The 15,041-nt window shown below is 35.7% G+C and overlaps 2 protein-coding genes across 2 annotated transcripts; both read right to left on the bottom strand.

The window, feature by feature from the left end:
* Positions 1 to 3,698: 3,698 nt before the first annotated feature.
* Positions 3,699 to 7,801, bottom strand: LOC116019888. The gene is made up of 5 exons (XM_031260257.1): positions 7,584 to 7,801; positions 6,787 to 7,142; positions 6,627 to 6,718; positions 5,895 to 6,368; positions 3,699 to 4,847 (listed from the first exon to the last, which is right to left on the bottom strand). Exons 2-5 carry the CDS (start codon positions 7,138 to 7,140, stop codon positions 3,896 to 3,898), a joined length of 1,872 nt encoding a protein of 623 aa, XP_031116117.1. The 5' UTR covers positions 7,141 to 7,142; positions 7,584 to 7,801; the 3' UTR covers positions 3,699 to 3,895.
* Positions 7,802 to 8,233: 432 nt separating this feature from the next.
* LOC116019880 (probable LRR receptor-like serine/threonine-protein kinase At1g56140) lies at positions 8,234 to 13,098 on the bottom strand. The gene is made up of 20 exons (XM_031260245.1): positions 12,908 to 13,098; positions 12,633 to 12,792; positions 12,467 to 12,538; positions 12,029 to 12,100; positions 11,858 to 11,929; positions 11,681 to 11,752; positions 11,529 to 11,600; positions 11,342 to 11,413; positions 11,098 to 11,169; positions 10,893 to 10,964; positions 10,696 to 10,767; positions 10,485 to 10,556; positions 10,287 to 10,352; positions 10,083 to 10,142; positions 9,920 to 9,967; positions 9,714 to 9,760; positions 9,250 to 9,629; positions 8,975 to 9,170; positions 8,673 to 8,884; positions 8,234 to 8,563 (listed from the first exon to the last, which is right to left on the bottom strand). Exons 1-19 carry the CDS (start codon positions 12,990 to 12,992, stop codon positions 8,727 to 8,729), a joined length of 1,920 nt encoding a protein of 639 aa, XP_031116105.1. The 5' UTR covers positions 12,993 to 13,098; the 3' UTR covers positions 8,234 to 8,563; positions 8,673 to 8,726.
* Positions 13,099 to 15,041: the final 1,943 nt, after the last annotated feature.

Genomic DNA, 15,041 nt, shown 5'->3' with positions numbered 1-15,041 from the left:
TAGACTCAATTTAACGTTAATTTACGGGGTATATCTGTCATTTCAAAGTATGTTTGTCTTCTTTTCCTCTATATATCGCATGCGCGGTTCTCCTTCTTTCTTCCTTGGACCGGCCACCACTGTACTGCAACCAAAACCATCACCGCACTTCCGTAATGGACTTCCAGTTTCGCACTTCTGTCTACCACCGCATCTACTTTCCAAACAAACATCTCCCATGACCACCTGGATCGGAGCAACACCTCTCTGTCAAGAATTTTCGACGAGGAGACCCACCACCAAGAAGAGTGACTACGTCTTTTTCTCCGAGGTCTAGTTCATCCTGTACTTCGAGTCTTCGACTCCCTGTGGCAGAAACATATCAAGGAGAAATTCGTGTTCAAGTTCCAAAAGAAAATATGTACATACTATACGGAATAAACTTTTATATTCAACGTAACCATCATGTACTCTTGTCTACATGTTATGAAAATTCACTACATACTATCATCCTGCATGCACAACTTCTTGTCTAAAGCTACTGCTATTGATAAAAGAAAGCAAAACTGCATGAAGCTTAGGGTAGTGACAATAATACAAAAGAATACAAGTTATATTAAATAACCAACCTTCTTCAATGAATTGCATGCCGGTGAATGGTAGATTGTCAAACATCGCATTCTGCTTGACAAAGCTTGCAGTATTACTTTAAATCAGAGTTCTACATTAACGAAATGGAGATATGATGATAGTGATTAGCAATTGGAAGCTATGCGTATAGCTTGATTTCATGTTAAATACCGACCTGTTGAGATAATTTTCATGTGTTTTTTATACAAATGTATGGAATAAGAATGGTGAATAATGGTTTCAAATAAGATAAAATTTTACCAACTCATCTTTCACATGCTTCATTTCTTGCTTTACTATATTGACATCTGTGTTTAAACCAGAATACAAGTTTAGTTAAATATATGAGTGTTGTGTCCCATATTATTCCACTTTAAACATTAATGTTATATTCTTCAACCCATGGCTCTTCTCTTCAACTGTATTAATGTTGCGCTACTCTTTTCTTCATCTTCTTCTTCTCCCCAAAAGCAGGCGACTCATATACTATTGAACAACTGGGTTCCTCTCTAAGCATTCATTAATGGTAGGTGATCGCCCGACACCCCGTTGGAAATCTCTCATGTGAATTCGTTGGGGAACGATCGGTAATTGTAGACCTCTGTGTCCAGCTTCTTCATCCACATCCATTGTCGCCCAAAGTAATGAGGAAGCAGTGGGTCGATCTCCTCATCTGCCTGCCGAAAGTTCTAGGTGGTTGTAGGAGATGTTGGTTACGTTTGGGAAGTGGAGGCAGTGGTCTGTGCGTGGAGGACAGAAGCACGAAATTACAAGTCTCGTGGGGAAGTGCAGTGCCACTGGCGTTGATGCTTTTGCTAGCGATGGTGGACGGTCCAAGAAANGTGACGGAAGGACCTTTGATGGAAAAATATTGATAGTCAAGTGTCTTTTTTGTCCAAATTAAAAGACGAGGGCCAAATCTGAAAAATCATGATAGTCGAAGGACCTTTAATTTGCTGGAATTAACTCTTCAAAAAAATTCACCACCCAACTTATAAAACTCTTGCGATTTATATCATGGATCAGGGTTCACATAACATTATAGATATTGGATCAAAACGACGAGGTATAGAGTTTATACTCGTAAGGTACAGAATCTCATAACACAAGACACAAAAAATCACAACACAACACATATACACATGTTATATATTTGATGCATAATTTGTGTTAATATGTACATAAGTTCCCAACACAAGACACAAAAATTCATAATATAAGATACAATATGTTTCGGGTACAGAATTCATACTCTTAAGGTATAGAATTTCAATTTTCAAAAAAAAAAGGTACAGACTTTCATAACACAAGATACAAAAACTCACAATATAAGACACATACACATGCACCAGAGTCCACAGTGCACTGTGAAACTTGGTCCATAGTATAAGGATTGTAAAACTATACAAATTATACTGTGAAATGTGAACTATAAATAGATGTTCAATTTTAATATAGTGAAGGTTCATTATTTATTAGTATATCCAATAATAAACATTCAGAACTCAAATAATATATTTTCAAAAACTAAAAATTTTAGTGTATTAGAAATGTATCTTTAGTATATTAAAAATATATAAGATATCTGTGTACATGACCAAAGGTATAACAATTGTCAAACTCTCTGCCATATGCTCCTGGAAGAAGAATATATACAATGCATTCATTAGTAAATAGAGGCTAATTATGTCGTGGACCAATGCTATATTTGACAAATTTAACTGAAAGGTGAAAATATAGCTGAAAGTTAAAAAGTTATAAACTAGAAATTGAAACCTGAAAAGCTGCTAAGCTAACTGTTATACTTAAAAATGTTGGGTAAAATTAGCTTTTTGATAAGCTTATAAATGTGAAAAGACTAAAAATGACACTTTTATAAAATTTAAATAGTTTTATATTTAAATGGGAAAAGGATCAAATAGGTCATTGAACTTCACACGAAAGTGCAATAGACCCCTAAACTTCAAAAAAGTGCAATTACACAATCATATTAACTTATCATTTTAGTGCATCTAAACTCAATAGTCGGTAATGTAACTGAAATAACCGATCAACAAAATTTCGGCAACAATTCCAACAATAATTTCAGCGACAAAAAATTTCCAACGACTATTTAAATTTAAAGAAAAAGAAATTTGATAACCGTGTGACCGGTTGTCTTCTTCATAGGAGAAGTCCGAAAATGGTGTTGGCAATATTTATTTTTACAGTCGGAACAGTAGTCAATAGCCAGAATTTTACCCATGTTTTGTCGCGGTATGGTAAACCCATATTTTGGTGTCATCATTTGTGGTTGGTGTACCAGTTGTGGTAACCAACAGCCAAAATTTTACCAATCAGACTTGATTGAACTTCAGCTGGTATGGTAAACCCATATTTTGGTGTCATCATTTTTCCGACGAACATTCCGTGACCGGCGGCCGGAATATTCATCCCCAACCGTCTTCTCCAACGGAGAAGACGAACACTGGTTTCGTCTTCTCCAGTGGAGAAGATTGGAGAAGACACTCCATAGTGTTTGTCTTCTCCAGTAGAGAAGATGAACCAGTGTAGTTCGTCTTCTCCGACGGAGAAGACTATTGGAGAAGACAAACCAGATAGAGAAGACGAACTGTTCATCTTCTTTGTTGGTTGGGGATAAATATTCCGGCCACCGGTCGCCGGTTGTTCGTCATATGGATTTAAATGCACCAAAATAACAAGTTCGTGTGTGTAATTAAACTTTTTTAGTTCAAGAACTTAATTGCACTTTTAGGTAAAGTTTGAAGACCTATTTAACCCTAACTCTAATCTTACAAGTACATCACTCGTCCACTTTTAAGTGTTCTAAGCTATTAATTTAACTAAAGTTAATCTTTCAAAAATTTTGAACTTTCAAAATACCTTCCAATGATAGTTTGTCAATTGTGTAAAAATTAAGATATTTTAAACATTTTGATTTAAATTAAAAAAGTTAATGGATTAAATTTCGAAAGAAGTTTATGTTGCAAAATCTTGAAGTGTCAACAAGTCATTAAAGTAGAGTGTTCATCAAGGCATGTATGACAAAATATGGAATCACACATCCCAGAAAGGGAACCAGATTCATAGGGATTACCAAATTCAATAGAAGTTCATTAGATTTCAGAGGGAACCAAATTCATATCAAGTGGTGGCAATAGAGAGCATAAAATAACTATGTGCCATAATTTACAACCATACTTACAATAACTGGTAAATAAACATACCAGAATCATTCTAACCTGAACTACCTGAATCTTCACAATTGGCATTCATCTTAAGAGGATTACCGCTGCGAGGTTGTTATGGTGCCGCCATCTCTGAAGATCACGTTCGCCATCTTTGGAGGAAGCCACGCTGAACCAGAAGTTTTTCCCCCTCCGCGTTGATGCTCAACTTGTATCGTGGGATTGTGTCCTCCCTTCCTGCACTTTGACCCCCCAATCTTCTTCCCGACGAGAAGTCCCATCTTCATGGCAGTAAATAAGCCCATTGCGATGAGAATTGGCCTCACGGCCCAGTGAAAATCCTCGAGATGCTGATATTTCTTCACCATGCTCCGGCAAGTATTAAAAGAAACGAGTTCAACCTCAGCTGGATCAGCCAAGGAGTTGTTACGTTCCTCCCCGAATGTCAATCTGCCCGGGAAATTGACAGCGAGACAACCATTAGGTAGAACTTGGCAAATCCGACCTGTAGCCCACTCGCAACCTCTTTTCCGAGGCCATTCGAATCGAGGGCTAAAGACATCAGACTTCAGCTTCACGAACTGGCCAACACAGTACGCTTCTGACATCTGAAGTTCGGTGTAGGTTCCCTTCCAAAAAGTATCGAGTCCAATAAACGCAACAGCCACATTACCAGCCCGGTCTATGTAGTGAAGGATACCCACGGGCGAATGTTTCTTCCTGTCCTCCTTCAAACGTACCCAATCTCCTTCCGCGAGGCCAAAACTGACCCGCTCCAGTGTCGATTTATGAACCCTGATTGGATCATGGATGCCGTGTACCCTCACCAAAACAAATCCATTACTATCCGTATCATTCTGCATTCCCACTATGGTGCCTTCGGGAACCTCCATGCTTTCCGGCTTGCATGAGTTCGGTGGTTTCCTCGATCGAACCACATCTCCTATCTGCAGCTGATCCTTCTGCAGAAACCACTCACTATAGCCAATCGATTTAAAGCTCTCTACAATTGTTCCACTCCCAAGACCACCATAGGTAGCATTCTGCAAACTGCAAAGTGGATATGGACATGATTAACTAGACAATGGAAAAGATAGATTTACAACAATGGAACAAATCATAAGATCAATAAAGCACTCTCATAAAGTATAATAATTATTGATTGCTGAGTTGTGACTTGATAATTTTATTGATCTTGTTAATAAATGCATAACCCTGCTCTAATCACAACAAAATAGAAGAAAAGCCAAACAACAAATTCGATGTCTGTATTAGGATTTCAGAAAGTCAATGCAACAGATATAAAACCTCGAAGCAAAACAGTAGTCAAAGAAAATCTTTAATAAAATAATGCCAAGCGTATGAACCTGCAAATAGGGATTATCGAGTTCCAAGTGTCAACAAAGAAGTCAGCAGAACTGCAATCAGATCAATTAAAAGAAGAGGGGGCGATGGGAATCTAAAACAAAAACCACTTAGTTCATTCCACAAGTCCGTCTGATTAAATATGTAACTTTAGAATCATATTCAATGATCAACCTTACTGAAAGTATCTACCTCGAATTTGTATACTTGCTGATTGAACACTGTTAATGATCAAGAGACACATTGCATCTCTTGTTGAATAGCACATCAAACTTGAAATGAATTATGGCTCAGAGTTTAATATATGCATAGGCTTGAAAACATCGAAATCAAATCCAATCGATTATCTCAAAGGAAAATCTCAAATTTAAATTTATCATAAAAGAATGTTGCTTAAAATAGCCTTAACCAAAAATTGAAGTCTTTCCACATATTACCTATTTTTACTCATTTCAACTCAAATAGTTCATATAAAGTAGAAATGGCAAGAGTTTTCAAACGAAAGTAAGAGTAATAAGCAAAACAAAAAAGAGCTTCAAATCATATTGTTCAACCCTTCAAAAACTAAATCAAACTATACAAGAAACTGAATTTGGACAAAATATCTCAAGCTGGAGACCAGTGCACTTCTTTTTCTTTTCACTTTTATATATATTTTTTTTTAAATTCCCTTTTTCTTTTCTGCTGTTTTACATTCAAATCTAAAATGAAAAGTGTGCTCTTTTTGCATACCTTCTAAATGCATGCATTATGTCTTCCATCAGAGGACGGTTTCTTAAATCATACTCAAAGCAGCCAACAAGGACATTCCTGACTGCAGGAGGGAGACCGTCAGGAATATGTGGTTTCTCTTGTCTCGTTACAACAGATTTATAAATTTCCTCAACTGATTTACCAACCCAAGGCTGAACACCAGTCACCATCTCCACAATACTGCAACCAAATCCCCACGAGTCCGTCTCAGAAGATATGGGACCCCTTATTTCTGGCTGCCATTGTTCTGGAGCCATGTAGTTTGGGGTACCAAGTCTTCTAGTCATATCAGAACCCAACAAAGGTACTCCTCGCAACAAGTAAGGAATTCCTATATCCCCCAACACCGCCTGGTCATTTTCATTCAAAAGGAAGTTACAAGGTTTGAGGTTTAGGACTAAGATTCCTTTTGAATGAAGCTCCATTATTCCTTGTGCTAAGTCAGTCCCATACCTGTAAATATGAAAGAATGAGTGCAGTTTTGATACCCCATCTCCTGAGTTAGGACTTGTTGGCTCTGTTTGGCATACCTATTTAGCTTAAAAGCTAGTAGCTACTAGCTTATTTTGAAGCGCTTCAAAATAAGCTATTATTTTAAGCTCTCCATGTCTTACTACACAAAGCTTATAGCTTATTTGTAGCTTAAAATAAGCTCTACCGAGCATAGCCCTTAGTAAACTATTTTATTCATCCATAACAAGCTAATCTCACCTTAAAACATCCTTCAAGGACAGCTTTCCCCCTTTCATGTGAGCCATTTTGTCACCAGCTGAGCCTTCATAGAACTTCATAATGATGCATAACTGGAATAACACTTGAAATTTAGGAAGGAAATAAGATATCGAGAACTAATGATTAAAGGTATACTCACCCTCCCACTTATGACTGATACACCTTGGATATGGCAAACATTTCTCAACCCCTGACAATGAGAAAACAAATTTCCCAACCGATTCAGTACAACATTAATATTCTCCTTGTTTATGGGATGCAAAATCTTAACAGCTACTTCATAATCCTCAGCACTTTGGTTCCGAGTCCCTAACCAAACATCACCAAATATGCCCCTTCCAATTCTATGCCGAAGTTTGATACTGAGCGGGTCAATCCACGGCCTAATCTGGCTAGATGTTGCTACAACACTTGCAAGGATATCAGGTTCACCCTCAACAATCTCAAAGCCTAGGAAAGAGTTTGATTGTTTTTCGACAACCTTCCCAGCCATTCCTTACAAGAAGATGACAAAAACCTCAATCGCCAAATAAAGATCACAGAATCACAAATAATTACATGCTCAAAATTCCTTGATCAAGATGGGAAAATATATATCAATTTCATTGCCCCAAATAAATAACCGTAAGAACAAAATCTATTTCAGAACCCATGCTTCAAATTTCTCAACTTTATGCCTTAACAAGTCAAACCCAGAAAACAAATTATGAATCTCACTCACTGAGACAACCATTGTTCCCCTTCAAAAAGAAAATCATAATCAGAGAAAAAAGAAACCCATGATCTTACTTTACCTAATTTTCTCCGAAACTATACAGCAGCTAAAAAAACAAGCATTGAATTTACCAGTGCTTAAAAACCACACGATTAAGTCCGTAAATATAAAGAATCCTTAAATATAAAGAAAACGAAAAAGCAAAGAAAGCCCTCACTTACTTGTAGCGGAGTGGAGAGGGTACTGGAAAATTTAGAAAATGAAATAAAATCATGAAATTTCGACGAATTTGAAGTGAATTGGTTGCTAGCTAACACGAACAGTGTTAACTAAAGGCTCATCATCTCTGTATATGAATCTGTAAAAGAAAAGAAACGAAATAATATTAGAATAAAGAGAAATATTTTGAAGAAAAAGGTAACTGGAGAGAGAACAGGAGAAACACCGTGGAGAATCCGAGAAAGAACAGCATAAAGAAATGGTGCGAATGAGTCAGCATATCGGACAATGATGACTTGTCGAGACTACGTTGCGTTTATTTTGTGAAGAGGGAGGTAGCGTACGTCGCTGCCGCATTTAATTTATTGGGAAAATGCACTTTTCCCTCTTTCATTGTATGCTTATATTATTAAATTATTATTCAAGTTTCTATGAGATATGATAGAAAAATCCAATTTTAGCATAAATATAGGAATTGCATTTCACTTAAAATAAGGACTCACAAGAGTATGCAATAATGCAAGTGATGATTATAGCTCAAAAAGCTATTTGAATGATTTATATTTTAACTCGGTCGGATACTAAGTCTTTTTTTTTTTTTTTGAATGATGAAGAGAATTAACAGATCACAGTCACTGTCAGACATTTTTTGAAAAATAACTCATTTTTCAAAGTCATTTTTCAGATTTTCAAACATACCCTAACTTACAAATTTTCAACTATCAGTTAGCTTCTCAGCTATGATTGCTAAACATAGCCATGAACATAGGACTGGCTTGACTACAAATCCAAACTCGAAATGTAGTTACAGATTACACACACTTATTGGCTATTTTATATACAATTAATATTATGATAGAAAGCCCTGGTGCACCTAAAAAAAATATTATGATAGAAAACCCAACGTCGGGGGTTCAATCCTTGGCCTTGAGTATGGAGCAGTTTTAAATCTCCAGACCAGCAGTCCACCCAATAAAGGTACCTACAATTCAGCGAGTGGATTAGTCACTGTGTTCGACATTAGAAACTCACACACAAAAAAAATTATGATAGAAAGAAAAGTAAGGGTCTTTCATGGCCTAATTAAATACCTGAGAGAGGTTGCATATATAGGCTTGAGAAGAAGGTTTAGTTGTTGAATCAAGTTAGAAACCCTTGTAGGTAGGAGATTTTTTCTTTCTCCACCACACATAGAAAATGGTACAAATTATGAGCACTCCTGCTGCAGATCCAAGTGTGATTCCAATAATCTTTCCGATGCGTTTCTTGTCACTACCGTCGGAAGAATCATCTAAATTGACCTCTGCAAAATCGAGTTAAAACGCACATTCAGGTAGTGAATAGTGAATCCAATTAAGCATCTATTTATCAAAAGAGGCGTGATTTCAAGAACCTTGAGTAACATGGATAGCTGAAACTATAGGGCCAAATGTGCTTTGGACTGGAATGCAGCAAGTGCCCTTCCCAGCCCAGAAAAAGTGAATGTCCAACACGTTGTTCGTCACGTTCGCCTTGAACTTCTTCACCAATGCCCGCTTAGACCCCCCGGCCTCTTGTTTAACGTTGAAATCCCGAAGAACTCTTTCCCCCTTCAGCAGACCATATATATGAGCAATATTGGATAATGGATACCAAATAATGTTACTACTACTTCATAGTTTGCTATACCTGAATGGAAACGTCGAAATAGCGCCTCCCAAGGCCTTTCCAAGAGTCCTTAATATCATCCATTTGTATCTCAGCAAAATGAAGCTCGACTCGGTATATGCCTTTCTTTAACCCAACACCATAATACCTCAATGAGCTCGGGGATATCCGGGCTGTTTTGTAGAGTTCAGAGTCTAAAGTGTTTGGGATCTGAGAAAACGAATGAGCCGTATAGTTCTGTCCATTCGGGTTGTTAATGAATATTCCAGAACTGCTCACTGCCCACTGATTGTTCGAGCTCATGTAGAACGACGCTGGGCCTAGCATCTCCGAATCATCATCAAATTGAATGCCATCTACGGTTACTATTTGGTTTCCACCACACTTGATCGAAAGTGAAGCTGCAATAGACAAAAATGGTCCCGTTAAGCGATCATCCATTAGTTCGATCTCTTTGTTGATGCAAAATTTTAGTGTATACTTACTTGATGAAGCTTTCTCAGTGCACACCGAATTTTTTGCCAAGCAAACGCTATATCATCAAAGTTTTGCAGAGAAAAGTAAGAAGTCATAATCTATTATCGACGTTAAACATTTAATGATCTGCTCAGATTGCATATTCCATCAACAAATGCGTACTAAAACAGAATAAACCAAACACCCAATTAAGCTACCAATTGCTGCCACTAACCTGCGCCGAAGTGACCTTTTGCTAGTGATCAAAGTGCCAACAGCATTTCTGAAAAAAGAAGAAAAAAATATGTTTAATTTGCCCATTTAGATGGGCAAGCAGATATGGAGGCACCTCGATCCATAAAATTCTTGAAAGTTGAGGGTCGTAGGAGTAGGCTCACACTGAAATATACGACTTATTGGCAGGTATAGTTCCAGAGATTTGATTGAACGAGATATCTCTAAGGCAAGGACCGATCAATAGAAAAAGACAACTTTAGCACTGTTTTCTCAATAAAATCCTTGGTTTCAACCACACAACAGAAGAAAAGCTCAAAAATATATATACAAATGTAAATTCTGGGCTAAATCCAGACAGGACATACAAGAAAAGCGTGTCAGTTATGATGTTTGCGGGTAGCTCCCCGCTCAAGTTATTGCTTCCAAGGTACCTGTGATGCACAATTCATATTTATCCGTGAATATATATACATATATACCCAACATATAGGAAAAAATATCGATGTCTTTAATTTCCTCTGCAAGTAACATTATTTTGTGAAGTCGGAGAGAAGAGATCTTACAAGTACTCTAAAGAGGCGAAGTCTTTATATGAGTTTGGTATTTCACCCGTCAACTTATTGAAGCTCAAGTCCCTTCAACAAACGAAAGAACTCAGAATAGAACCATTTACATTCTTAGTATAGTGTACGAATAAAATGGATTAGGAACAACTGCATCAAAAACGAATCATTAAAACCAACAAAGAAAATGACGGTTTGGAAACAAGCTTACAAGATTTTCAAATTAGAGAATTTACTAAACCATTCTGGAAGTTGGCCAGCTATCCGGCAATTTCGTAATGATCTGCAATGTGAAAAATATGTAAAACTCATTTAGTGTGTTAGCTATCAACTACCATAAAGAGAACTAGAAACGGATTTGACAAGAAAATAATCGTCGTCGAATGATTGAACATGTATTGGTCTTACAATATAGAAATACTGGACACGTTCTCAATGAAATCCAGAGAAGAATCTGCATTATTGATATCGCCAATTCTCCTGCGGAAAAAAAATGAAGAAAAGAGACAAAGGGACTGCAATTAGATTATCTTGAACATATTTCATTATTTTCCTGTTGATTGCCCTAAATCAACATATTTGTTTGTTTGATACTAAAAATAATATTCCTTACAAATCATCTAGCTTCGTTAGTGCACCATAGCTTTTCGGGATTGGGCCTTCAAGAAGCGTTCCCTCCAGTCTCCTGTTGATAACAATAGCACATCAAAATTTTGTTAATTAGGACATTACTTAACATGAAAATCAAGAAAGAATTGGAGAACAATAGTTTGAAGTGTTGATCGCATATATAAATGTCACGCATAAAACAACAGGAAGTTAATTTCAGAAAGATAAAAGACAGAGTTTAAGCATACAGGACTGCGAGATCTGTCAGACTTCCAAAGAATGCAGGAAGCTTTCCTGTAAAATTATTAGAAGACGCCCATCTGAAACAGGACATGCAGAGAGAAAATGTAAATCAATACATTCCATATTAATTCCTCCAAAACAGGGAAAGGAGATGTAATCATGTTTAAAGGATAATAGTACAATTGTGCTTACAAAACCCTGAGATTTTTCAATTTCGAAAGCTCTTCGGGAATCGGCCCAGTAAATCTATTGCTATCAATATACCTGAGTGATCACAAAATGCGTTAACTCAACCAGAAAGATTAAATAAAATTGAATGGTACTGAAGGAAGAGTTGATCTTACATCTCTTCCAAGGTCGTTAAGTTTCCTAGTTCCGGTGGCAAGGGTCCATTCATATTGTTTGTGGCAAAACTTCTGGAAAATTGAAGGTTAAAATTATATTCAAATAAAAAACGAAATGCAATTTATAGAGAGTAATAGATCAATCTCTTTAAGACAACATAAAACAATATTACTCACAAAGTAATCAAAATACTGAGATTTCCTATCTCCGGAGGAATTGGACCAGTGAGATTGTTAGTGCCGAAACTCCTGATAACCAAGAAAACATTAAAATTGGTTCACTACTACTACTTTAAAATTTATATCCATATAGAAAAACTAATATCAAATGTTAAGAAAGAATCATACAGCCATTTCATCTTTGTTAACTGCCCGATTTCAGCTGGGACAGAGCCATTCAATACATTCTGAGCCAAATTCCTAAAACAATTCCACATCAAACTCAGAAATCTCAACATCCAAAAGAAAACTAAAAAAACATAAAGGCCCTGTTTGGTAAAATAGTTAGCTTATCAGCCAATTTTGTTTTATTTGACTACTATTAGCTGTTTGACTTGGTTTAACAGTCGATATAAGTGTTTGATTAATTAGCTTTTTGTAACAGATTATGTTTGATTAATTAGCTTTTTGTAATAGCTCATTGCTCCAAAACGCTAAATTCAAAAAGCTGCTCAAAGTACTTTTTTCGATCCGCTTTTTGAGAAAGTCATTTTACATGTAATCAGCTATCAGCTAACAACTATTTACCAAACACTCCAAAAAGAAATCAAATAAACAAAGACTTACAAGTCCATCATTTCTTTAAGGACAAATAGTTCTTTAGGAATTTCGCCAACAATATCTAAGCCATATATTTTCCTGGGCAATATGAGCATGTGAAACATTCTTAATTAGCACAAAATCATCAAGAAAATGAAAAAAAGTTGCGAATAAGAACAAGGAATCAACAGACAAGCGATTAATGTGGCAGAAAGTGCCGGAACAATCACAAGCAATCCTGGGATTAGCCTCTAGTGGTGCCCAAGAAGCATTTTTGTCGCAAGGCTCAAAACTGCTGAGGTTCACCTTGCTTCTCAAATTCCAGTGATCAATTATCTTGTTAATTGCAACCACTGACAAACCCAAAAAAAAAAAAAAAAAAACCCTTAAATAAGTATCCTTATTGTCTACGAATAACAAGTGCATTTAACCAGATAGACTCATGTAATGATGAGAAAGAGCAAAAACCTTCATTAGGGTCTGTGATATTTGACTGTGCAATAACTGTGTTGAGCAGCCCAAGCACAAAGAAGGAGAAACCCAGAATTCCCATTACTGCAGACCACACCACTCAAGAGTTGGTTGGGTAAGACAAAGCCCAAAATTATCCTTTAAAAGATATTTAAATTTTATTTTGATGGAAACATGTCAGAAATCAACAAACGAAAGAAGCCATGGCAGTGTCAGTGTTCTTTGTTTTTCAATTATGCACATGGTAGTAGACCCATGCCTGGTTGACTTCAAGTCAACGCTCCACCAAATACCAATAATGGTACTAGCAACAGTAAAATATGTCACTTAAATGTCAGTCATGATTGAAAGCTAAGATCACTTTAGGTTAAAAAAAATTTGAGATTATTATTACAGGGAGTAATTAATTAATTAATTATTATTATTTTTACCCTGAAGTAGAAAATATTTTAGAAGAAATGGAATTGAAATTTTATCGAAAAGAAATTACTATAAATATTGATTCCATTGTTTGATGGGATTAGAATGGTAAAGAATAATAAATATGAAGACTAAAATATCCCTATACAATAATAATGATAATAATTTCTACTTTTGGTTTTCTGATTGATGATATTAAAGAAGTTGCATCTATGATTGAGGGTGTAGACTTCTGTTTTGTTAAGAGATCTGCGAATCGTGCTGCCCACATTGTTGCTCGGGAAGCCGTTTCTTTGACAGGTTGCGGGGAGTGGTTCGATACTCCTCCTCTTTATCTTGTTGATTGCCTTTTATCTGATTTAATGAATTAAGTTCTTTCTCTCAAAAAAAAAAATAAATAAAAGTAATAAGGGCAAAATTGTCCAACCATGTCATAATTCCTTTTCAAATTTTGTGGAAAACAAAATGCAATCCCCCGCACCCGAAAAACAAAACATTTTCTTATAAGAAAAAGTTTTCCATGAACCAAACACTTAAATTTAAGAAAAAAAAATTCTTTAGAACATGCTCCTTAGATAGTAATTGCATTTGAACGATAAAAAATTTAATAAATTGCCAATCAATCTTTAAAAAATAATTACTTCGTAATAATTTTGTATTAGAGCAAACAAAAAATGTTAGACACAAGCGAACAGATGATAAGCATCAGAGCATCTCCACATATTCAGTCAGCTCTCTTGTAGGTGGGATTGTGGTCATCATAAAGTGCCAATGTGCAGCCATCATTGCTGACTGCATATTGGTAGCTTTTTAGATGATGATATGGTACCATTGTATTAATAGAGTTGTACTACGTATGCTTCTAAATGATAGTTATTCATTTTTATGGTATGATGTGATGATTAATGATGATATTTTTATCACGTAGATCACAGAAAAAGTGTCTAGATAAAAAATGTGTGAAAGGAAGTAAAAGTTAAGAGTAAAGAGCGGGATATAGTCTTATAGTCCACTACTTTTCTATATATATAGAGTGATGATGGTGTTGATATAGAGATAGGTGAATATTGAGTTAATGATGCTAAGAAAATAATGTATCCAACTGTTAGGACGGCCTCATATATAAAAGAGTTTATTATCGAAATGGTCCATCGACTATTGTAAAATTATCAATTTGATTCTCGACAAATTTTTTGCCCAATTAAGTCCTCAACTTTGAAAAATTTAACCATTTTGGTCCTCCGTTTATTTTATCATTTGATATCCGTTAAATTGGGACCAAATTAGTAATTTCACTATAGTCATAGGACCATTTCAGTCAAAAATTAATTATCGAAACGGTCCCTTGACTATATCAAAATTACCAATTTGGTCCTGATTTAACATATGTTTAACACCAAAATAAACGGAGGACCAAATTGGTTAAATTTTTTAAAGTTGATAACTTAATTAGGTAAGAAAATTTGTCGATGACCAAATTGATAATTTCACAATAGTCGAGGGACTATTTCGGTAATAGACTCTATATAAAATAACTATGATCATTATTTTGTATTTACCGTGGAAATATAAACTTTTGTAGTATGTATTATCTTGTTGTTTCCTACAAAAATCTTATTGGCTACTCAGATTTGTATTTTTAAATGTACTAAAGCTTGAGTACATTTAATTTTTGTTATAAAGGTACTAAAGCTTGAGTACAAATTTATAC

The sequence above is a fragment of the Ipomoea triloba genome, chromosome 1 (genome assembly GCF_003576645.1).
Source record: "Ipomoea triloba cultivar NCNSP0323 chromosome 1, ASM357664v1".
In the NCBI taxonomy this organism is placed as follows: Eukaryota; Viridiplantae; Streptophyta; class Magnoliopsida; order Solanales; family Convolvulaceae; genus Ipomoea; species Ipomoea triloba.
Note: the sequence above shows the minus strand (reverse complement) of the source record. Positions and strands in the feature narration are given on the sequence as shown.

Coding starts and splice junctions, on each gene's coding strand:
- LOC116019888 (XM_031260257.1), bottom strand. CDS start 7,140: ATGGCTGGGAAGGTTGTCGAAAAACAATCAAACTCTTTCCTAGGCTTT. Junction 6,719..6,786: donor TATCAGTCATAAGTGGGAGG/GTGAGTATACCT, acceptor GTGTTATTCCAG/TTATGCATCATTATGAAGTT. Junction 6,369..6,626: donor TCCTTGAAGGATGTTTTAAG/GTGAGATTAGCT, acceptor TCATATTTACAG/GTATGGGACTGACTTAGCAC.
- LOC116019880 (XM_031260245.1), bottom strand. CDS start 12,992: ATGGGAATTCTGGGTTTCTCCTTCTTTGTGCTTGGGCTGCTCAACACA. Junction 11,753..11,857: donor CTCAGTATTTTGATTACTTT/GTGAGTAATATT, acceptor TCAATTTTCCAG/AAGTTTTGCCACAAACAATA. Junction 10,557..10,695: donor TTCTCTAATTTGAAAATCTT/GTAAGCTTGTTT, acceptor CGTTTGTTGAAG/GGACTTGAGCTTCAATAAGT.